The following is a 26323-nucleotide window of genomic DNA, read 5'->3' on the forward strand; positions in this document are numbered from 1 at the left end:
AAATCATGGGAAAAAAGAGATGAGGGAATGATATCACTTATATTTCCCAATGTAACTTTATTTTACAAATTAGTTCCAAAAATTTGGCGTTATTCACTAAATGAAATTTTTTTAAACCCATAGTAGACAGTTCACCAGTTTCCATTGAATCAGTTTCTAGCATGAATTGATCCTTGAGAGTTTATGAGTGACAGTCATCATTTGGAATATAATTAAACTATCTGAAAATGCTTTGGATTATTGCAGGTTAGTTTGCAGAGAGCCTGTAGACAATGACTGCATGAATATACTTTAATGTGCTAATACTGACATTTTCTTTTCAGTTTTATCTCAGCCTACACTGGACAAAATACGTTTTCACTGTGCATTATTTTAAGCTACCACAGATGTCCTTAAAATCTACAGATTCTCTATATTTAGGCTACATCCAAATTGCTACCTTTAGTTATAGAAGTTTATAAGAAATCATAAGCCTAGTAACTGGCATGGGGTGATTGTATAAATCGATCAGAAACCAATTGTCAGGATGTTTATTTAACATTTAGACAACCGGCCTTAATAGATCACAGACCTCGACTACAGCTCTGAAGGGTAGTGAATGTGGGAGTTCAGCAGAGAAATCAGAGATCATATACTTAATTTGGAACTTTTATCTTTGGTCTCTTATATTGGGAGTTAAATGTGAAATCAGTAATGCATCTTTGGCATGGGAAGCATACCATTTTCATTGGAATGAAAGCAAGTGCTCAAATTATCTCTCTTTTCATATTTCAAATAACTAAAATTCCTTATCCTAGACCCCGTGGAGCTACCAAATGAATTAAGACTCCCTGTCGGCAAATGGTTCGTGAAACCACAGAGGGAAGGTGTGTACAGATAACTACCGGGTCTGATGAGTACCAAGCGGTACCTTCCAGTCACGTAGCAGTTGAGAGGAAGGTAGCGTTTACTCTATGGGGGCTGCCTTACAGGGCTGTTAGCGGACTCCATACGGTGAGGGGCAAAGGGGAAGTAAAATCAGGACTTGGGACGCAGAGTGAGTGAGAGACGCGACTGCAGGCAATACAGCTTCCTTGAAAATAAGCTAAGGTAAGTTTGGAGAAGAATGTGTAAGAGTGATTCTGAAGAAAAGACTTGTTGGCCAACTTTAGTAATTTACAGGGTCTATGTCTTGTCTCCATAGTTCTCAGGCTTGATTCAACCAAATTAAGCGCTCCTACCTCATATACTTATAAAGGAAAAGAAACCTGTTCTCTGGGTGTGTGAACGAAGAGATAAAACGAATTGCCTAAGACCCCGTCTTCCACCCAAGGTCCTCAGGACTCCCTTCTTTGTCTCAGCTTCTCTCTCTGTCTCTCCACCGCATCTCTCCTCGTAAATATATACACACACCTGTCTCCACGTGGTCAATATCCAAGTCTACAGGGGGACATAGGAAGGGCAAACACACTGGAATATGCCTACTCCATTTCATTAATCATCTTTCCAGCGTGTAAAACTTACTTCTCATAAATAAGTTTGCAAATAATCTCTGTTCTCATGTGATCTATATTTTATTTTATTATTATTTTTTTTTCGGTACGCAGGCCTCTCTCTGTTGTGGCCTCTCCCGTTGCGGAGCACAGGCTCCGGACGCGCAGGCTCAGCAGCCATGGCTCACGGGCCCAGCCGCTCCGCGGCACATGGGATCTTCCCGGACCGGGGCACGAACCCATGTCCCCTGCATCGGCAGGCGGACTCTCGACCACTGCGCCACCAGGGAAGCCCTGTATCACAATTTTAATGCCCAGTGTCATGCTTCCTAAAGTCTGTTTGTCCCTGGACACACCCTACTTACCATAACACTCTTACTGACTTACTCTTTGACTAGAGTAGGTGGGCACCTGTAGTGTCAGACTGGATTAGAATTCAAAGACCTGATTTCTGTTCTCTTTTCTAAAACCTAGGAATACGGCAACTCTAGAAAAAATATTTACAAATGAGAACATGATGATTTCATTCTATGAATATTTGAAGGGCTATCAAGGAAAAGGAAATTTGCTTTGTTCTTTGTGGTTCAAAGAGAGAGATTTGGGTGAAGGGATTTCAATGTGTAGGGAAAGAGTTTTTGTCTCAGAATACAGAACATTTCTACAGTGTTCTTGTTTTCAAATATTCAGATTTTTTTCAGGTCAATCTTTTGTCTGGTTTGTCTTTTAATGAATTCATTTACTCAGCAAAAAATACAGGGTTATACCATGTGCCAATCACTGTGCTAATCTTTAGGGATAAAAAGTAAAACAAGACAAATTATTTTTCCTCTCGTACTGACATAGGAAAGATATGTCAGCAAAGTACCATCCACGTTAGACTCAGCAGATATGAATCAGGTAGTGGTAGTTAGTACTTGAGCTGATTTCTAGGATGCATCAGGTTAATGAAGTAGAGACAGTTGAGGAGCTACAGTAATTAATACTACATGGCATTGGCACAGACATACATACAAGTACTTGTAAAGTACTTATATGTACTTATAAGTACATATAAAAGTATGTTCCTACTCTAGTTTTCACCAAAATTTTTTCAGGTGGATTTAAAGTTAAAATTTAAGAGTAAACTAATTTGTGAAAGCTAGAAGAAAATACAGATTTAAGATTTTACTTTTTATGGGGCAAGAAGTATATAAGCAATATAAGAAATCACAAGGGAAAAAATATATAGATTTGACATAATGTAAATTAAATTTTACTCATTAAAGTATTATAAAAAATTAAAAGGTGTGCAAAAGCTGAGCAATATATTTACCACTTATATAACAAGATTTCCTAATTTTGATAAACAATAGATTCAACAAAAAGATACATATTCTAGTAAAAAAATTGGCAAAATATAAAGACATATTTCTTAGAGAATACAGATGATTAATAGCTTGTAAACATATGTTCATCCACACTGCTAAACCAAGAAAATTAATTAAAATGATAATACCATTGCTTTTTAACTAGTTATTAGAAGAATTGAATGGTAATACTCAGTATTGGGAAACAGACGATAAGCCCTCTTCCTCATTATCAGTGCATCTTTGTTTTGGCACAAACTTTCTGGACACCATTTTCACAATACATGCCTTAAAAATTTCTAGGAATTTATGCCAGGGAAACAACCTACACCGCCCAAAGATTTATCCTAAGTGATGTTTGTAATAATGATGCGAAGCTTCCTGTTACTGCTGTAACAAATTACAACAGACTTAGTGCGTGAGAAAAACACATTTATTAATTTTTTACAGTTCTGGAGGTCAGAGGTCTGAAATGGGTCTTACTGGGCTTATTGAAATGGGGTCAGATCAAGGTGTTGGCAGGACTGCACTCCATCTGGAGGCTCTAGGGGAGAATCCGTAGTTTTACTTGTTGCAGCTTCCAGGAGCCACCTGCACTCCTTGGCTCGTGGGCCCCTTTCTTCTTCAAAACCAGCAGTGGAGCATCTTCAGACTTCTCTCTGAATCTGACCCTGACTTTCCTACACCTCTCTTTCATGAATTATTAGGACCCTGTGATTATATAACACAGGATAATCTCTGAATATCAAAATCATTAATTCAATCACATTTGCCAAGTCCCATTCAACAAGACAGCATATTCATAGGTTCCGGAGGTTACAGGCAGACATCTTGGGAGCGGCGTTATTGTTCCTACCACTGAGCAAAAGCAGAGAAGTGGTAAAACATGTCAAACCTTCAAATAATAGACTGTACCAAAAAAATATCCTGATACAACTGTGTAATAGTATCATGTAGTTAATTGTAATTCATATAAAAAAAATTGGGAGAAGAAACAGTGAAGAGTCTGTTTTTCCGGTTTTATTTTCATTTTTCTCTGCAATGAATACAGATTGCTTTTAAAATCAGTAAAACAGTGGTTTACAGAAACATCGTCAAATTTGAAAGTTTGCATTTAGAAAGGAGGTTAAGTGCTTTCATTTTTTCCTTTAGAAGTAAGGTAATACGGATTCTTACTTTGCAAAGCAAAAGTAGTACAGTGAAGGTAAGGCTTCTTCTGATTCTCTGCTGTTTGATCCTACAGTGGACACATTATCAGTGACTTCATTACCAGAGGGTTTTTATTACTGCATTTTGTTGACGTATCATTGACAGGAAACTCATCTTTACAGAGAATAAGAGTTTAATTTTCCCAATATCATATTTGAAATTCTTTGTTAAATTCATATATTGCATGTTTACAAGAAAGAGTACTTTTTGTGATAAAACAGAGGGATTCAAGCCAATAAGATCATGACAATTTAAATTGTATTATAATTTAAATATTTTGATTATTTAATTTTGAAATCCATTTTGGAATGTAACATTAGAAAATGTCCATCCTCAGATTGTTGGAAGAAAAACTTTATGTAAGAGTTTTTGAATGTCAAGAAATTAACATTCAGCTTCAAGAAAGTATAGCTTGTGGCAGGCTGAAATAATGACCCCCAAAGATATCCAGAACCTAGTCCCTGGAATCTGAGATTTACTTTATATGCAAGAGATTTTGAAGTTGTGATTAAGGATCTTGAAGTGCGGTGATCCTCCTGGATTACCCAGCTGGGCCCTAAATCTAAGCACAAGTAATCCTCATAAGAAGGCAGTAGAGAAATATTTGTCCAGAGAAGAAGGCATTGTAACTGCAGAAACAAGGCGCTATTTACTGGCTTCACTAGGCAAAGGATGCAGCTGCAGCTCTAGAAGCTGAAAAGTATAAGGACACTCTGCCCTAGAGTCTCTGGAAGAAGTGAGGCTCTGCCAGCCCCTCGATTTCAGCCCAGTGACAGTGATCTCAGACTTCTGACCTCCAGAACTGTAAGGAAAGAAACGTGTGTCAAGCCACCAAGTTTGTGGTAATCTCTTAGAGAGACCATAGGAAATGAATCAACAGCTATACCTCTTTACACCAGTACTTACTACCAGGTATTCTTACAGTGTTTGAGCTCAATTTCAGAAAGATAAAAGCAAAGGGTTTGTGATTGCTATGTAATTGCCATCAATAATTTGCAGTTATACTTTAGTGTAAATAACCAGATGATGTACACATGAACTTTAATTGAATTAAACATGAATTTGGAAGGAGTAATGTCATCAAGGTGGTGATAGGAAGTCCCAATGCGTGTTCCCACAGAGAAACACCGATTTATCAGTGATATACAGACCAAAATACTTTCATTCCTTTTATTAAGAAGTTGCAGTACCCCCAGACAAACACAAAGTGAGAACAGTCACGTTGAATTGGGTAAGATGGCCAATTTCACTTTACCTGCATCAGTCCCTAACCCCAAACCAGGGCCAGGTGAGAATGCCCTGGATCGTGACTTCTCCTTTGTGGGGAAAGAGAAGATTGGAGCATTCATCCAACGTTCTGGCTTTCCTGAGGGCTGCCCAAGGAACTGGTTTCTGTTTGGCCTCACTCAGAGCGCTGACAGAGCAGGTGTCTAACTCAGGGCACTGATGGGGGCCTGGCGTACTTTGCATGCTGGCTGGCCACTGAGAACAAGAGAGATCAGGGCAGCTTGCTACTGTAGAACCAGAACTTGTAGTGTCGCAGGCACAAAAGAAGCAAGATTATGAGATCCTGAAAAAGATACCAGTGAGCCTCTCTCGTTGAGAAAATTGCACTCAAAGGCCTTCAGAAGTCACATTCCCTCCAGAAGTTTTTAGAGGCCCGCATGATGTCTAGGCAGGTTGATTAGGGAGGGTCTTCTTCTGTACAAAGCCAGTTCCTTAAAGACTGGCAGAGGTAGCTGCTTTTTCAAATGCATGGACCCCGACACTAAGTTATAAGACACATGAAGAAACAGGGAAACACGACCAGAACAAAGGAACAAAATTAATCTCCAGAACCCAGTTGTAAGGAAATAGAGCTGTATGAATTACCCGACAGAGAATTTTAAAAATTGTCATAACGATGCTCTATGAGCTCAAGAAAACAAAGCATGAACGAAATGAGAATATCAACAAAAAGATAGAAAATATTTTTAAAAATTGGGAGATTGAATAAACGAACTGAAAAATTCACTAAAGGGGTTCAAAATCAGATTGATAAAGCAGAAGAAAAAATCAGCAGGTTCAAAACCAGGTCATTTGAAATTACCCATTCAGAGGAACCACACGAAAAAAGAATGGAAACGAGTGAAGCAAGCCAAACGGACTTTGGGACACCGTCAGGTGGACCAATGTATACATTATGGGAGTCTCACAGAAGAAGAGAGAAAGGGCAAAAAACTTATTTAAAGAAATAACAACAGAAAACTTCCCAAATCTGGGTAAGGAAATGAATGTCTAGATTTAAGAACCTCTGTAGGCTCTAACTCATATACATTGAAACAAATCCAAACCAAGGCATATGATAATCAAACTGTCAAATGTGAAAGAATTCTGAAAGCAGCAAGAGAACTTGTCCCCTACAAGAGAAACTCCGTAAAACCCTCAACGGATTTTTTGGCAGAAGCCTTGCGGGTCAAAGGGAGTAGGATGATATAGTCAAATTGCTGAAGGAAAGAAATTTCAACCAAGAATAAATACTATATCTGCCCAAACTATCCTTCAAATATGAAGGTGAAATGAAGAATTTTCCAGATAAAACTAAGCAGAGGGAATTTATCACCACCAGACTTGCCTTACAAGAAATGCCAAAGGGAGTCCTTCAAGTTGAAATGAAAGGATTTTAAATAGCAACACAAAAGTCTGTGAAAGTATAACGCTCACTGATAAAGGTAAATATATATACAAATACAGAATACTGTTAATACTGTAATAGTGGCGCATAAATCGCTTTGAGTTCTCGCATAGAAGTTAAAAGACAAAAGTATAAGAAAAATCTATAAAATATGTTAATGGGTTCATAATATAACATGATGTCATTCGTGATATCAATAACAAAGTGTGTGTAGGAGAGAAGCCAAAGTTTTAAGTACGCGTATATGATTGAATTTATCAGTTTAAAATAGATGGTTAACTATGTTTCATGTAAGCCCCATGGTAAAAACCACAACGAAAATACCTGTAGAAGATACACAAACGAAAATAAGAAAGAAGTAAAAGCATGTCACTACAAAAAAAAATCAATGTGTCTTTCAGGGATGTTTTACAGTTTCATTCATGTACCCTTGGAGCATTTCTTATTCAGGGAATGGGGGATGGTGCAGGGGAAGAGGAAGAAACTTACAGGCATGAAAAACCCTTGTCAACAGATACTAGAAGTGGCAGAACAAAGTGTACACACGTTAGACATATAAAGCAAAAGTGTTTTAAAATCCAGCCTCCATTATGAACATAAAAACTCCATAGCTTTCCTTCCAAAGGAACCCTGAGCACGTGGACGTCAGTTGCTGCAGATCAGCCATGAAGAGTTATTAAACTAAACCACTTCATCTTTTCTTCCCAGGATTGACATCTTCAAGTATGTGATCTATGGCATTGCAGCTGCATTCTTTGTGTACGGCATTCTGCTGATGGTGGAAGGTTTCTTCACGACTGGGGCCATCAAGGATCTCTATGGGGATTTCAAAATCACCACGTGTGGCAGATGCGTGAGTGCGTGGGTACGTTACCTGTCTTTCCTCAGGAGTTAATGTGGGCTTATCTCAGGAGCACACAGGTGTTTGTGTTCATCTGCCAATAACTGGAGGGTTTGTTTTTTTTTTTTTTAACACAGTAACATTCCCTGCTCTGGTGGCTATTTTAAATCTTAATAGTATTTTCAAAATAACGATTCCATGTGAAAATTCAGGTTCAGATTCTCAAATCATGTGCAACACAACTCATCTTGCTTCTAGAGGCAGCAAACTGTTGATTGATTTATGATCTATGTTTCCCAAATGGCTCTGGGCTTCCCATACAATATTTAAGATAACAGAAAAATCCATCTGCAACTTATAACAGTGCAGGTCTCTCTTCCTTAAATACATGTTACATGTATTTTACTGTAAACTTGGGTGGGAACTATATTATGCAATTTCTGTTTAATATTGACATAAGGTAAGAATTACTCTATTATACTAATTTAGATTTTAAATCGTTATTGATATGATATTTAACGGTAACTCAAACTTATGGTCTAGAGCTAATGCAACGCAGAAAATGCATGTATATCTATTAAAGCACAAGACTGATGAAAATTAAGAGTAATATGTTAAAAATACATTCACGTTTTTATGCAGAATAATTTTCATAAAATGAACTTTGGAGCTTCCATCCTTGACCAATGTATTTTTATTATTTCCCAATGTTATATGAGAATATCTACTTAATTACAGCATATATTTCCTATTAAGTAAGATGTCTCTAATAAGGAATGGTGCAATTTATTTCAGTCTTACAGAAAAGTTCAAAAATACCTGTTAACCACCAACCATTTTTTCCACCAGCTTGTAACAAGTTCTAATATTCTCTCAGTGTCAATAATGATAATAATCTTATAAAATAGCCTGTGTTGTGGGTATTTGTAGTTGTTGCTGCAATAATTTCTTGGGAACAATGTTTGTTGTATTATCTAATTGTTTAGGATCAGTAATATCAAATTACTGACCCAAAGGAAGTTTAGTTAAAGATCTTGAATTAATTTAATAAGTAAAATATGAATATTCAGTGGGCTAATTTTCAGTGATACCTAAGGGATTTCTCTATTAAGAAGGCACGTTTGATTTTAGATTCACTTATACTCTGCCAGTAGACTATGGTGAATTCAGTTAATGATGGGCTTTTTCTTATAATTAGGACAGTATCATTATAACACCACTCGTATGTCTTAGCAAGTCACTTAACTTCTCCGGATCCCAGTGTACTCTCTTGCATCACAAAGACATTAGATCATCTCAAAAGCTCATTCTAGCTCCAAGAGTCCATAATTCTAAAACACGAGTGAAATCATAGAGAAAAGGGGTCTCTTTTACCATTGGGAGTGACCTTTCGCCAGGAAGAGTGCAGTAGATTAGGTCGTTTCATTGAGATTGTGTAAGTTCTGCAAAAGATTGTATGCAGAAGCAAAAAGTCATGGAAGAAAACACCTAGCTATGTGCCGTTACTAATTATCCGCTGCCATTGACACTTCAAAACCATCTCAAATAAGAATTTTTAAAGCAAAAATGAGCCACATTTTTTTCTATAATAGTTACAATTGTGTCACCAGTCCCACCCAACAGCCCAGAAGGGTGGCAGCAGCTGCGTGGGTCCCTCCAGAGGCGAGGCAGCAGGGAGTCAGCCCCCTAAAACACCCCACCCACGCCTTTAGCACCCCTCCACACCCAGGAATGAGCACAATTGAGGGAGAAGCAGAGCTGCACTCTTGTGTGTCTTACAAAAGCAGCAATGCAGCGCACGGGCGAGGCCTTTGAGTCAGGCGCAGGCTGTCCCAACATGGCCTCCATGAAGGGGACCAGCCCCTGCAAAAAGGGGACTGGCTGCACTGCCTGGAAGTGCCCTGCACAGTGCACAGCCCTGCAACCGTCTCATGCAGGATTTAGGGCTCCATGGAACCAGAGGAAAAAATAATAATAATGTTTTATCGGAGATTGCCAACAAACACAGGAAAGAATGCTCAACATCATTAATCATTAGAGAAATGCAAATCAAAACTGCAATGAGGTACAACCTCACACCAGTCAGAATGGCAATCATCAAAAAATCTAGAAACAATAAATGCTGGAGAGGGTGTGGAGAAAAGGGAACACTCTTGCACTGTTGGTGGGAATGTAAATTGATAAAAGCCACTATGGAGAACACCATGGAGGTTCCTTAACAAACTAAAAATAGAAGTACTAAAGGACCCAGCAATCCGACTACTGGGCATATACCCTGAGAAAACCATAATTCAAAAAGAGTCACGTACCACAATGTTCATTGCAGCTCTATTTACAGTAGCCAGGACATGGAAGCAACCAAAGTGTCCATCAACAGATGAATGGATAAAGAAGATGTGGCACGTATATACAATGGAGTATTACTCAGCCATAAAAAGAAATGAAATTGAGTTATTTGAGGTGGGGTGGATGGACCTAGAGACGGTTATACGGAGTGAAGTAAGTCAGAAAGAGAAAGACAAATACCGTATGCTAACACATATATATGGAATCTAAAAAAAACAAAAAATGGTTCTGAAGAACCTAGGGGCAGGACAGGAATAAAGACGCAGACGTAGAGAATGGACTTGAGGACACGGGGAGGGGGGAGGGTAAGCTGGGACGAAGTGAGAGAGTGGCATGGACATATATACACTACCAAATGTAAAATGGATAGCTAGTAGGAAGCAGCCGCATAGCACAGGGAGATCAGCTCAGTCCTCTGTGACCACCTAGGGGGGTGGGATAGGGAGGGTAGGAGGGAGATGCAAGAGGGAGGACATATGAGGATATATGTTTACGTATAGCAGATTCACTTTGTTATAAAGCAGAAAGTAACACACCATTGTAAAGCAATTATACGCTAATAAAAATGTTAAAAAAAATGTTTTATCGGTCATTCTCTCCTGCTACTTAGTCTTCCTTGCTTCCCTATTTCCATTCTGCTGCCTTTTTTCTTTTTCCTATTTGTAGGTAAATTGTATCTTACAGTCTACTTTTTGTTCTATGAGTTCCTTAGCTTTAAAAATGTCCTTTTTTAGAAAGCTCAGAGATAAACCCATGCACATATGGTCACCTTATCTTTGATAAAGGAGGCAAGAATATACGATGGAGAAAAGACAGACCTTCAATAAGTGGTGCTGGGAAAACTGGACAGCTACATGTAAAAGAATGAAGTTAGAACACTCCCTAACACCGTACACAAAAATAAACTCAAAATGGATTAAAGACCTAAATGTAAGGCCAGATACTATAAAACTCTTAGACGAAAATATAGGCAGCACACTCTATGACATAATCACAGCAAGATCCTTTTTGACCCACCTCCTAGAGAAATGGAAATAAAAAGAAAAATAAACAAATGGGACCTAATGAAACTTAAAAGCTTTTGCACAGCAAAGGAAACCATAAACAAGATGAAAAGACAACCCTCAGAATGGGAGAGAATATTTGCAAGTGAAGCAACTGACAAAGGATTAATCTCCAAAATATACAAGCAGCTCATGCAGCTCAATATCAAAAAAAACAAACACCCCAATCCAAAAATGGGCAGAAGACCTAAATAGACATTTCTCCAAAGAAGATATACAGATTGCCAACAAACACATGAAGGGATGCTCAACATCATTAATCATTAGAGAAATGCAAATCAAAACTACAGTGAGGGGCTTCCTGGTGGTGCAGTGGTTGAGAGTCCGCCTGCCGATGCAGGGGACACGGGTTCGTGCCCCGGTCCGGGAGGATCCCACGTGCTGCGGAGCGGCTGGGCCCATGAGCCATGGCCACTGAGCCTGTGTGTCCGGAGCCTGTGCTCCGCAACGGGAGAGGCCGCAACAGTGAGAGGCCCGCGTACCGCAAAAAAAAAAAAAAAAAACTACAATGAGGTATCACCTCACACCGGTCAGAATGGCCATCATCAAAAAATCTAGAAACAATAAATGCTGGAGAGGGTGTGGAGAAAAGGGAACACTCTTGCACTGTTGGTGGGAATGTAAATTGATACAGCCACTATGGAGAACAGTATGGAGGTTCCTTAAAAAACTAAAAATAGAACTACCATACGACCCCGCAGTCCCACTACTGGGCATGTACCCTAGAGAAAACCATAATTCAAAAAGAGTCATGTACCACAATGTTCACTGCAGCTCTATTTACAATAACCAGGACATGGAAGCAACATAGGTGTCCACTGACAGATGAATGGATAAAGAAGATGTGGCACATATATACAATGGAATATTACTCAGCCATAAAAAGAAACGAAATTGGGTTATTTGTAGTGAGGTGGATGGACCTAGAGACTGTCATACAGAGTGAAGTAAGTCAGAAAGAGAAAAACAAATACCATATGCTAACACATATATATGGAATCTAAAAAAAAAAATATGGTCAGAAGAACCTAGGGGCAGCACAGGAATAAAGATGCAGGCGTAGAGGATGGACTTGAGGACACAGGAAGGGGGAAAGGTAAGCTTAGACGAAGTGAGAGAGTGTCATGGGCATATACACACTACCAAACGTAAAATAGATAGCTAGTGGGAAGCAGCTGCATCGCAAGGGGAGATCAGTTCGGTGCTTTGTGACCACCTAGATGGGTGGGATTTGGAGGGTGGGAGGGAGACGCAAGAGGGAGGGGATATGGGGATATATGTATACATATAGCTGATTCACTTTGTTATACAGCAGAAACCAACACACCATTGTAAAGCAATTATACTCCAATAAAGATGTTTAAAAAAATGTCTTTTTGAAGCTGAATATATTAATGAATTTCTATTTGGAATTCTGAGTAATATTAACAGGTGGAATAAATTTTTTTGGAACAACCATATTATTGTACGATAAGCTTCCAGAATTAGTACTGAAAGAAGCTTATTTTTATACCCGTTTTTCTGTGCTGTATAAAATGTAAAATGGTTACCAGTAAATGATTCTACTCAAAAAATGCAGTTGTGCACAGTGCACAAATGCAGTTCATTTTAAAGCAGCTTTAGATCACTGAATCCAAGACGCTGATCAATATTCTCTTTTCCTAATGAATACTCTTGAAAGCATAACGATCTGCATTATGCATTTCTTCTCATGCAGTATCAAGACCACTTCAAGTTCATTTCAAATTTTTAATGCTGTCATTCGAAATCCTTAATGTGAGGCACATAAAACACAACAGCACAGTATTAACCTTTGGGGGGTAAGAACCATTAACTAGCTTATTAAGATCATGTCAAAAGTTACTAAAATATTTTAAGTAACATTTTATTTAAATTAAATGGCAAATGGCCCTAAGTTGCATACACGTCAAACATGTTCCTAAATACATTAAACGTGAACTTCAGTTTAAAGAATATGGAAATATTTATTTTCTTTGAATTTCTTCCCCATTAACTTTTTTTTTTTTTTTTTTTTTTGCGGTACGCGGGCCTCTCACTGTTGTGGCCTCTCCCGTTGCGGAGCACAGGCTCCGGACGCGCAGGCCCAGCGGCCATGGCTCACGGACCCAGCCACTACGCGGCATGTGGGATCTTCCCGGACCGGGGCACGAACCCGCGTCCCCTGCATCGGCAGGCGGACTCTCAACCACTGCGCCACCAGGGAAGCCCCCCATTAACTTTTTAAACCAAAAAATATATATATTTATTTGGTTGTAACGAGAGGCATTCAGTGGCTCACATTTTGAAATCATGGGATAGCTGTTACACCCATCACTCTTTTCTTATTTCTGACAATTTCCCATTAGTATTATGATAGCAATATGGATCTCAGAATTTATCTATGCTTGTTCTGACACTTCAGATTTTTAAGCCCAACACTTTTGAAGTAAAAGAGTTCTTAAATGTGCTACTCTCTGTGGAAATTAATACATTTACTTTGCATAAATCCACCTGCTCTAAGTGTTACATAAAGCAGTAAAAATTTTGAAAGTATATGTATTCATTTGCTAGAGCTGCCCTAACAAAGTACAACAAACTGAATGGCTAAACAACAGAATTTATTGTCTTACGTTTCTGGAGGCATGAAGTCCAAGATCAAGACGTCAGCAAGGTTGGTTCCTTCTGAGGGCTCTGCGGAAGGTCTGCTCCTCTAGCCTCTGGTGGGTTGCTGGTAATCTTTGGAGATCCCAGCTGACAGAAGCATCACCTCAGTCATTGCCCTCATCTGCACCTGGTGTTCTCCCTGTCTGCATGTCTGTGCTCCAGTTTCCCTCTCTAAAGGACACCAGTTACATTGGATTAGGGCTCTCGTTTTAAATTTGCTTACCTCTGTAAAAGCCCTATCTCCCGATAAGGTTGCATTCTGAGGTACGGGGGTGAGGAATTCATCATATGAATTTTGGAGGAACACAGTTCAACTCATAACAATGTGGCTTATAACAGCAACAATATGCCGCACACAATGTTTAAAGCAACAAAAATAAGCAGTTACCTTTGTTACCCCCATTTTACAGATGAAGAAACGTATTCTATTTATAGTCCTTCAGTATCCAAGGGGATGGGTCCCGGGACCCCCATGGATACCAAAATCCACAGATGCTCAAGTCCCTTGTATAAAAAGTTGTAGTATTTGTATATAACCTACACACATCTTCCCGTATACTTTAAATCGTCTCTAGATTACTTATAATACCTAATACAAAGTACACTCTGTAATGGATCGTAAATACAATGTAAATGCTGTGAAATAGTTGCTGGTGTGTGGCAAATTCAAGTTTTGCTTTTCGGAACTTTCTGGGATTTTTTTTTTTTTTTTTTTTTTTTGCGGTACGCGGGCTTCTCACTGTTGTGGCCTCTCCCGTTGCTGAGCACAGGCTCCGGACGCGCAGGCTCAGAGGCCATGACTCACGGGCCCAGCCGCTCCGCGGCATGTGGGGTCTTCCCGGACCGGGGCACGAACCCGCGTCCCCTGCATCGGCAGGCGGACTCTCAACCACTGCGCCACCAGGGAAGCCTTGGGATGTTTTTAAAGAATATTTTCCATTTGTCGTGGTTAAATCCAAGGACGTCAAAAAGGAAGGCCAACTGTATTTATTTTAATCCTTCCTGTTAGCCTCAGATGTTTATAGATTTTGACAACAGCATATTAGACTAGTGTCCGTAAGACATACTCTATAGAACTCCCTTTACATCTATTCACTATGTAATGACTCCTGGCTCATTTTCATAGCTTAAAGTTAAGTTTTAATAATAAATCCAGTATTAATAATAGGAAATGGTTGTTAGGTGCTTCCATATGCCAGTTGCTATGCATGGGACTTTATGAAACACTAGGGCATTTGATCCTCCAAACTATGTGAAGTAGATACCAATATTAGTTACCTTCATTTCACAGATGAGGAATCTGCTAGCAAGAGATGAGTATATAGTGGGCAGTGGAGCCAGATTTGGATTTGAGCATCTGGCCCAGAGCCCATGTCACTAAACTCACGGTCAGGATTTGCCTTGTCATTTTATGTTTTATTTGGGCTAACGTCATAGGAGAATTATCTGGTTGTGAGAGTTGTTAGTAATTCACCAGTCACTTTTGTTTTGCCCTTTGGTGAGATCATTCATTGATGGTTGGAAAGTTCCTTCATTGCAGAGATGTCCTCATTTTAACCTTTATCCACAATCATGAATTATCTCTTTTTACAAGACAGGGATGCTCTGTGGGATATGAAATAACTCAGTCATCAAAGGTACTTTTCTATTTTGATGACTCTGCCGATAAAGAGTTCTAAGGTAACTTCCTAACTAAAGTGTCATCAAGGAACTCTGCATTCTAGTCTGTCTCTAAAGTCCAGTATCTTCCAAAGTAAATTAAAAAGATAGTAACAGTTTTGATCCAAGACTGCCAAGTTCCTAGAATAAGGCTTAGTTTCTCTCTAGGATATTCCAACTCTAACTTGAAGAAGGCAACATGATTTGTTTCAGGTTACAACAATGCACTTTAACACTTTCTCAGTAGAGAAAAAAGGGGGAGGTTAGGGGGAACATAAACTGCTTCAGGCATAGTGGTAATATTTAGAAATAATGTTTCAAAAAGCAGTTCATGTGGAAGATGGCACGAGGAGCTTGTTTGCCCCAGGGATCTGAGGTGGATCTCCTGCGTGCACTTACAATTTCAGAACTGGTCTGTAAATACAGGACAGTACACCAATCTCAGTGTGACCATCCAGACATTAACTCTGCTGGTACCTAAATTATAGCCAAAAAAGAAAACATGGGTGTCATTCTTTTCAGATTTAGGGCATAAAACTTGACAAAAAATTTCAGTTAGCCTTAGAAGATGACATTGACAAAATGGGAAAATCTCTTGTAAAAAAGTAAATCTTCTGGTTTTAGAATTTTTCATTCAAGAGACTTAAAACTGCTGGAAATGAAAAATGGAAGAAAAAGTTTGAATCATCCTGATTCCTCTCCAGTCACCATAAGTCATAATTGGAATTCTATTCAAATAAAAATAACTTCTCGAAATATTGAGCCAAGGTTTTGTTTTCTGTTTGTTTTTGTTCTTTTGATCACTCAAGTCATGAAATAGTCTTCTGCTAAGCCTTTCTTTTTTAAATTTGTATATTCAAGTGGCATTTTTAGACTTCTCTATGTATCAGATCATCCTAGGATATAATTTCTTAGCATTTATGACTCCTTATATTTTTAAAATCCTAAAGTATTTTTTCAAAAATAAACTTATCGTTTTACAATAGTTTTAGATTTACAGAAAGACGAAGATGGTACAGAGAGTTTCCATGTATATAAAACTCAATTTTCCCTATTAACACCTTACATTAGCATAGTACATTTGTCACATTTAATGAACCAATATAGAAACACTATTATTAACCAAAGTCCATACTTTATTCAGACTTCCTTAGTTTTTACCAAATCAAATGTTTTTTTCTCGTCTAGTATCCCACTCAGGGGATACAGATACCATACTACAGTTTAGCCATTTCTCCTTAGGCTACTCTGATCTGTGACTTTTTCTAAACTTTCCTTGTTTTTTGATGATCTTGAAAGTTTTGAGGAGGAGTAGTTAGGCATTTTGTAGAATGTACCTCAGTTGAAAATCGTCTGATATTTTTCTCATGATTAGACTGGGGCTTTGGACTTCGGAGAGGAAAACTCAGAGATAAAGTATCTTTCTCATCACATTATTTCATATACATCTAAAGTACTATTAATTGAAAAAGAAAACTAAAGACATTAACACATCCTCTGATCCATGTTTTCCTAAACAAAATAGATCTATTCAAAATAATCATGCTGGGCTTCCCTGGTGGCGCAGTGATTGAGAGTCTGCCTGCCAATGCAGGGGACATGGGTTCGTGCCCCGGTCCGGGAGGATCCCGCGTGCCACGGAGCGGCTGGGCCCATGAGCCATGACCGCTGAGCCTGCGGGTCCGGAGCCTGTGCTCCTCAACGGGAGAGGCCACGGCAGTGAGAGGCCCGCGTACCGAAAAAAAAAAAAAAAAATGCTAAAATACAATTTATCATAAATAAACTGTACATAGCAGGATAATACTCTATGGACCTCTATTTTCATTTCTGCAGAATCCTCAAAACCCTCAGTTTCTTATTTAATTAATATAAAATTAAATCTTAGACTTTGATACCCACTGAAAATTTCTAAGGGAATATCTCCATAACTAATGAATTTTCCATTTCTGCTTATAAAGATATTCTAGTTTAAATGAAGTCATTTGCAGGTATAGACTGTTCAAGCAAATTTTATAATAAAGCTAGAAATTCATCTTAAGGATAGATAGAAAATGTCCTCAAATTCATAGATTTTATGAATCCCAATGTAACATCCTGAATACATTCACTCACAGTAGCTGCTTGTACTGTGAGTAACCTTGATTTTATATGTTCGGGTGACACTGCAAATAGAAATCTAATTTTTAAAATTGGTTCAAATATTTAAATTGGTTCAGATATTTCCATACGTGTAAGAGTTATAAATAGACCACTAGATTGGGGATGAAATAATAACTCTGGATTACAAATGGCCTTTTAAAACATTGATTAATAGATACTTCTCTTTTTCAGTCAGGAACTTCATGCCCACTGTACTGGGAATAATCTCCACACAAAAGATCTTTATTTTTATATTTTCTTTAAAAAAAAGCAAGGGTTATATATTTTTCTGACTTTGCCTTTAAATCAGTAACATTTTACAAAACATATGAAGCTTCCCCATATTTTTGAGACTCAATTTCTTTATCTCTTTTTCTCATTTTGAGATTAACTACAATAGTTTATGTTTTTAAATTACCTTATGGGGAAATGGTATATTAAGGATATAAAACTCAAAAGTTCACTGAGGAATGACTAAGCCTAGTATTATTATATTGGGATTCTTGGTCAAAAATACATTTCTCAGATATTTACAATGTAATTGATACTAAAATAGTATTCACTAAGAGGAAGTTTCCTCTGTAGTAATATTTGCTGGAAAAGGTGCCACTGATGCTTTTACCTTTAATATAGTTTGATTTTGTTTGAATTCTGTTTTCACTTGAAAAAGTAAGCTCTACGTAAGCACATACATGCTGAACACATTGATGGACATGGGTGACTTACAGTGTTTGCACAGGGAGCAGTCAAAGTCTGCGATAGATGTTGTTGACCAGTATAATACCTAAGGCCTCATACAGTACGTGTTGTTGACACATGAGATATTTTCATTATTAATGAGTAAGTGACTTTCATCTGGGGTTCGCAAGATAGAAAGAAGTTCTGTGAGTAACCTTCAGGGTGCTAATTAGAATGAACTTTTCAGAATACTGCGGTAATCCAAGTGTTAGATAAGGCAGGTGGAAACTCGTGATGAATCCTGTGTTATATTCTGAAGTATTTTAATTTGATTTGTTGAATGAATGAGACCAATGCAAGGTAAAAAGAAGAAAGCATTACAATGAATATATTTTAAAATAGATTTTATTTTTTAGAGCAATTTTAGGTTTACAGCAAAATTGAGCAGAAAGTACAGAAATTTCCTATATTCCCCCCACCCCAACATATGTACAGCCTCCCTCACTATAACAATTCTGCACCAGATGGTACATTTGCTACAATTAATGATCCTACTCTGACGCATGATAATCACCCAAAGTCCATAGTTTACCTTAGAGTTCACTCTTTTTTTTTTTTTTTTTGCGGTACGCGGGCCTCTCACTGTTGTGGCCTCTCCCGTTGCGGAGCACAGGCTCCGGGAGCGCAGGCTCAGCGGCCATGGCTCACGGGCCCAGCCGCTCCGCGGCATGTGGGATCTTCCCGGACCGGGGCACGAACCCGCATCCCCTGCATCGGCAGGCAGACTCAACCGCTGCGCCACCAGGGAAGCCCTAGAGTTCACTCTTGTTGTTGTAACTTCTGTGGGTTTAGACAAGTGTATGACATGTATCCATCCTTATAGCGTCATACAGAATAGTTTTACTGCCCTAAAAATCCTCTGTGTTCCACCTGTTCGTCCTTCCCTCTCCTGCAACCCCTGGCAACCGGTGATCCTTCTACTGGCTCCATAGTTTTGCCTTTGTCAGAATGTCATATAGTGGGACTCATACATTATGTAGTCTTTTCAGACTGGTTTCTTTCACTTAGTCATATGCATTTACGTTTCCTCCATGTCTTTCCATGGCTTAATAGCTCATTTCTTTTAGTGCTGAATAATATTCTATTGTCTGGATGTAGCACAGTTTATTTCTCCATTCACCTACTGAAGGACATCTTAGTTGCTTCCAAGTCTTGGCAACTGTGGATAAAGTGGCTATAACTAAGCAAATAATTTTTTAAAGAAAGCTTCTGATCACTACTTGCGCTAAGATAGTTTTGGGCCATGATGTTGACAATGATGATGCTTGCATATTTTCAAGTAATTTACATAATAACGTAAAAATTTTTTCTGCAGCTAACTTCACACTGTATACTTTTCAGAGCCTACTGAGTTCAGTATTGTTAATGCTGTCCCATTTTGCATTCTTAGTGATAGTATATTCAGGTGTCCATTTGCTTTTTTTTCTGACTTGGTATTTTCTCATATGAGAACTGTGGTTCTCAACCAGGGGCTAGTTCCCTACCCCACCCCCAGGGGACATTGAGAAACTTTGGTTACACCACTGGCATCTATTGGGTAGAGGCCAGGCATGCCGTTAAACATACTGCAACGCACAGGACATTCCCCATAAGAAAGGATTTTCTGGCTGAAAATTTCCATCGTGCTGAATTTGGGAAGTCTTGATTTTGAAATTTGGTTCACGTCCAGTCCCTCACTCATCCGTGCATTTGGCTGTTTTGTTGACATTGGCAAATCATCCCAATTGTACTTTTTTTTTTTTTTCTCCTTCAGGTGTGGTACCCTGAAGAGCCTAAATAGCAAAGATGTTTTCACATCAAATGGACTCACGAGAGCTTTACTGATTCCAGTAGAGCAGTAGTTCCTCACACTGGACACGCACGATTGTACATACAGATATAGTTGGCAAGAGCAAGGCCTGAGCATCTCTTTCTCAGATTTGCCAGATGATCCTAACGTGTGGCCGCAGGTGGAAAGCACTATCAGAGGCTGTGCACCCTCAGTGCATGTCCATCCAGTGAGACTGCTTGAGGACAGTATCTCTAAGCCTGGAGCTATTTCTGCCTTTGATGAAATCTAAAGCTGTTTCCTTTTTTTTTTTTACATTCTTTCCTTTTGCTGTTCAAGTGGGGACATGATTGAGTCGATACTCTTTAAATCCATTCACAATGAGGAAATGTCATTGAAAACATAATTATTGTGAAATGAGGGGGCTCTGAGTTAAGATTTAGCTAAGTCCTTTTATATCCTGTGTCTCGAAACATTAATGAGAAAGGGACCTTATAGACAGTAACCTGAGTGGAACCCAACAGTATACGTTTGGTATATGTTTGCATAGATCCATTTTGTTCACTAAAGGTTGGGTCTGCCTCATGCCTGAATTTGTTCATTATATCATAACATTCCATTTGGTATGTGGCTTATTTTTTCAGTGTTTACATAGTTCATAGACTCAGAGACTTGGGAGTCAGGGTCAGCTGGCTCTTTTTCATCAGGGCTGCTAAATTCTAAGATGTTATTTTTACCCTGATTGGTGCACATCTGCTAAAGTTGCCCAGAAAGCCTGTAGCTCAACAAAGTCTGATTTTCTTAGACATCAAGCCTAAGTTCATAGGAGTTCAGACGAAAAACGAATTACCTTTTACAAGTCATTCTCCAGTTAAATACACTGTAATCTCAATAGCTACGTAAGCAAGGATTAATCATCTATTTTAGCCTTCTTTCAAAGGTTATAAAAACCTTGTCTGCCGCAGTTCTATATTTCAACCTCCCGTCTAAATTTCTAACAATGATTAGAATATCCAGGTTGAGATCAAAGCAATAATTACATGTTTCTTTTAAAATTTTAAGCCACTAAGAAGTAATTCACAGCAATTTTGTTGAATTTAATACTAACCATCAACAAATGTATTTTGAGTAAAAACAAAAACAAAACAAGAAATAGGATAACAAGAAGATGCTATTGTGAAAGGCATTTGCATGTTCTGATGAAACGGTACTCAAATAATGATGTGATAATGAGATTGCTGGATACTAATTATGAATCTGGCACTCAGTCCCTATCATTTAATGGTGGCTTTTTTTACCATCGCAGATCAACAAGTTAACTAATCTAAACCAAACCAAGGAAATTTTACTGAGATTTTTTTTCTTTGTGAATTAGGAGGAAATGGTCAGCATTTTAATATGTGAGTGATATATTAAACAATGGCCGAAATAAGAAAAGCCACTGAGTCTCCTTTATATGTCAAACTCCCACAAGACCCATCCCTCCCTCCTTGCTTATAAACAGGGCCACAGCTGTTGAATTTAGAAAGTAAAATTCCTTGCTGTTCAAGGCAATAAACACCAAATGCAACGTAAGTAGGTTAGTCTGTCCATACCTCACCTTTAGAAATGAAAAATAATTTTTTGCTGAATCAAACAACTTCCTCTCTTGGGATTTCTTCCTAAGTAAGATTTACCGTGGACCATGTTTACTGTTAAGTGATTTCATATCTGAGCCCTGTGAGAGAGGTCTGCTAATTTCCAGTTTGTGAATGAGGAGGTGACTCTGAGCCTTAAGTGAGATGTCAGTGATCCAGTCCTCTGATGTCAAGTCCAGGGTTATTTTATTTCTTCCAGTTTTTATTTGTTTGTTTTCACTAAACTCCCCAAACAGATATTGCAGAGTTAAATTTCAGAAAGTGTTTCATCTGAATAGATGTTAATAAAGGAAAAAATAAGATTTTCAAAATCAGAAGAATTTTTCAAATGCTCAGAGATTGTTCTAATAAGAGTAGCTTATTGAAGATACAGAGAACAGACTGATGGTGGCCAGAGGTGGTGGTCAAAATGGGTGAAGGGGGTCAAAAGGTACAAACTTCCAGTGATGAAATAAGTAAGTCCTGGGGATGTCATGTACAGCATGGTGGTTCTAGTTAATAATGCAGTATTATATATTTGAAAGTTGCTAAAAGAGGAGATCTTAAAAATTCTCATCACACACACACAAAAATTCATAACTATGTCTGGTGACAGATGGTACCTAGACTTATTGAGGTGATCATTTCACAATATATACAAATATCCAATCATTATGTTGTACACCTGAAACTAATATAATATTATGTATCAATTATACCTCATTTTTTAAACAAAGTAGCTTATTTATTTATTTAATGCTCAGACAGCAGAATGCATATCTGTCACATTTCTAGTGCAAAGCTAGAAATAATTTATGATAATCATGAGATATTTTATTACATACAGAGAATTTTTATCTGGAATCACACTTGATCAATTTAAGTAATTCGTCAGTCTTAGTAATTATCAGACTCTAAGCGAAACATAAAATAGGAAGATAGACTTATATTTTTAGCATCTTTAATTTGGATACTTTAGTGACCGTGAACTGCTGCCTCCTGAAATGTAACTGCTTGGTACTCCAATTCAAAAGTAAAGTCTGCTGTGTCTTAGAACAAAAGTTATGCACTAGTCGTCATGAAAAACATTTTCTCACAGCAAAGATTTACTCTGTAACGTTCAGCTTTACTGCCGTGCCATAACATTATGGCAAATAGGAGTCAGAACTGTGGTTTAAGAGTCACTCCTTTCATTGCCTTGTCAGGTAGCAGCAGCACCATGTTCCAGAGGGCTCCACGCCACTTTGAGTCTAAACCTATTGAATGCTAAGTCCCATCCTGCAGTGAATAGCACCTTCAAAAGAAGCTTTTGAAAAATCCCGTGGGACAGAAAGAAAAACAAGATAGAGAGGACGAAGCCAAAAGCACACTGATTACTCTCCCGTGGGTTCCGAGCTACTAGCTCCCTCCAGAGAACTGGGTGTGGAGCGGCCATATCATGTTCATTGTTCCTGAGACCGTCAATTAGCCTGGAGAGCTACGATGGTGAATAATGAAAATGTTAATAAACAGGGCTTTTTCCACTCCAAGGCGTCCCATTAACAAGATTTCTTCAGTTTTGGGGTGGTTTCCAAACTTTCTAGAGTCTTTCTCCTTGAGTGGGAGCCCTCTTTGAATAACTTTCCCAGACTGAAGAAGTCCTCGTTCTTTTTATTTTCTCCAAACGTGAAACGAAGCCTAATTTCCTTATTGCGTAGAGTCCTATCATTCAGGCAGATATATATATTTGATGGTAGAGTAGTAACCACAGTAATACTATCTAGAATAAAAACTAGCTAATACTTTGTCTGGGCTTCTTATGTGCCAGATTCGATGCTGAATGCTTTTCCCATATCATCTCATTCCAGCCTCTCTACAATCCTGCAGTGATTGTAATTGTAGATCAATTTAGGAGGTATTCTCTTGCAGAGGCAGACACAGAGACATAAAGAGCAGCCTAGACTCGTTCCAGCCCAGGAGTCTGTGCCTTTAATCAGTGTGCTCTAAGGCCCCTGTGATTGCTAAATAAATGTGACATTTAGGCTGGGGACACTGTAAGTGAGTGGCATATCAATCAATGTTTGGTCAGTCAATCAATCAGTCAATCAGAGGTAAAATTAATATGCATGAAAGAAGACTTAGACTTAAAGTTTACAGAAGTCATTAAAAAGGAGTAGAAATACACACTAATATTATATACTAAAATGACTTGTGAATCATCATATCTAGAATGTTAAATGTAAACACAATTAAGTAGCTTAAATATTTATGATATAAAATCATAAATGCCCATTTAGTTGTAACATAAAGTTATTGACAAGGTTTTAACTCACTGTGCAGAATCCCCTGTAAATTTACCAGTTAATGTTTTCTAAAGTTTAAAAAACGTGCGGTGAGATCTTTAAGATAAATACATGAACGAAACAGGCATCAAAATGCAGCTCGATGGTCTCTTCCTTTGCACATCAGAAGCTCAGTTTTCTGGCAGGTTTCTTCCCGTTCCCCATGATATTCACCATCTCTCAGCTTCCCAGGTTGCAGTGCCTACCTGGGTTGTAATCATTCAGACCTTTGATATTGAGCTGTGTAAGTTAAGCATAAAATTCTTCTTTTCCGGTAGATTATGTGTTTTCTGTCTCGACTCCTCTCTTGCAGTTTATTATGCTGACATACCTTTTCATGCTGGCCTGGCTGGGAGTCACGGCGTTCACCTCGCTGCCAGTTTACATGTACTTCAACCTGTGGACCATCTGCCGAAACACCACCTTAGTGGAGGGAGCGAATCTCTGCCTGGACCTTCGTCAGTTTGGTAGGTGGATCTCTGGCTCATATGGTTTCTCCCACATAACTGCCTCTAAAATAGTGTAAATCACTGTGGAACCATCATTGCCTCTTCTACCAAAGAGACAGATGTATCAGAGTCTTCACGTTTAAGTCATTCTTTTAAAACGGAAACAAGTAGGCATTTCAGAGTGACTGGAAGTTGATTTCACAACATGAACCCGCAAACATGTGTATGTGAACAGGCTGTCAGGTTGTGTTTCCTGGTGTTGGCAAGTTATCATTTTGATTTTCCTGTCGTGATTCCTGTGAACTTTTCCTACTCAGTGTGATGTTTGCATAGTATTTTCATTCTCTCATGATAAACTATACAATCTGTGAAGTCCGCTATGAAGGTCATCTAAGAAATATGTACTTCATCGTCTTCTGAAATAGGGCAAAAAACAAAACAAAACACCTTAGCATTTCATAATAACAAAATCAAAAAATGTTAAATAAATCAGTAGTCCTCTTTGGTTATTTTTATTTAGGCCTAAAACCTCACATAATAATAATACTTTCTTATGTAGATAGGGACTTACAACGTGTAGACCCTATTCTGAATGGTTTGTATATGTTGACATGTTTTAATTCTTACAATAATTAAATATGGCAGACACTGTTATCCTCTTTATAAATGACAAAATTGAGGAACCAGGAGATTAAATTACCTGCCCAAGGCGATACAGCTAGTAAGTGACAGAGCCAGGATTCACCCCCAACTAGCTTCAGTCCGTTCTTAGCTAGAAGTTAACTGCCTCTCCTGTCAAAACAAGTACTGAACTATGAACGTGTAGAGTCTAATCTCACCTAACCTGTTTAGAATTCTATCCCATCATTTGTAAAAACATGGGGGCTACAGAATTTATAAAAGATATGCAAATTCACAGGCTCAAAGGGACTTTTTTTCACAACACAGCTATTAAAATCTAAAGAACGTTCTAAATGTTTTTCTCTAATGGGGGTTTCCTCATACTTCAGGCAAGTGGGAAACATTTCAGTAGATGGTATGTGCAAGCCTGTGGCTCTAAGGTTATACTGTAGACAGATTGTAGGGTACAGATAGAACTAGTCTATCCCCAGCTAGCCGTGTGTTCCAAAAGTGTGGCCCGCCCACCCTCTTGTCAGAAGGAGTCCCCAGCCCCCATTGTCTGGCCCGAATGAAAAGCAGGATGATCTGCTCTGTGCATGAGGTTCTTGGCAAGAAGATGATGGAGGGAATGTGGACAGCTCTTCCGCTGGGGAGGTTTTAACTTCAGAATCACGTCCCACGTAAACACAGGAAAAGGAAACGTCGGCCCCAGCTGCTGGATGCAGGTCACTGGAAAATACCTGCTTGGAAAACCACGGCCCTGACTTCAGTAACCACCACCCCACATACTCCAATGTCTTCCTTTAATTCTGCTGATCTGAAAACTTAAGATTGGAAAAGATGTGACTAGTGTCACAGAGAGGGTTGCCAGGTAGATTACAGGACTCCCAGTTAAGTTTAAGTTTGAAATAAACAAGCAATATTTTTTTTAGTCCAGTATGTCTCAGATACTATACGGGACCTAATTCCAGTAAGTGTAAAGCATGACTATGATTAAAGCTGCTCTTTGAACCTTAGCACTGTTTACAACATAGTTACCAGGATTTACGCAAGTTTAGCTTTTCTTTGTGACATGGCAGGGAAGGCCCTTTTCAGATGTCATGAAACCTTTTACATCAGCCTTAAAGGCTTTCCGTTTGCTCTTAACACAGAATCTACCACCTGGATAGCACTTATTTACCCTCCAGATAATAGGTCCTTAACAGGAATGCTGAATGTTCATATACAATCAAGTTATAAACAAGGGGCATCAGAATAGAAAAGAACGTTCACTCCCCAAAATGTGGATTATGACGGGTACAGACAGAAACAACAGAATGTCCTGATAGATTGTATGTGGGGTTGAGAGAAAAAGAAGATTCAAGAAAGAATTCATTTTTTGATTGAGCAACTGGAA

The 26323-nt window shown here is 38.5% G+C and overlaps 1 protein-coding gene across 1 annotated transcript in view; it reads left to right on the plus strand.

Moving 5' to 3' along the window:
• GPM6A (glycoprotein M6A) overlaps positions 1–26323 on the plus strand; it is a 130587-nt gene that overhangs the window by 98464 nt on the left and 5800 nt on the right. Inside the window, exons 3-4 of the mRNA XM_082863935.1 lie at positions 7410–7566; positions 24171–24324. Coding sequence (XP_082720061.1) covers positions 7410–7566; positions 24171–24324 — 311 coding nt within the window. The remainder of the gene's footprint in view (positions 1–7409; positions 7567–24170; positions 24325–26323) is intronic.

The sequence above is a fragment of the Leucopleurus acutus genome (assembly GCF_964270905.1).
Source record: "Leucopleurus acutus genome assembly, chromosome: 21".
NCBI lineage: Eukaryota > Metazoa > Chordata > Mammalia > Artiodactyla > Delphinidae > Leucopleurus > Leucopleurus acutus.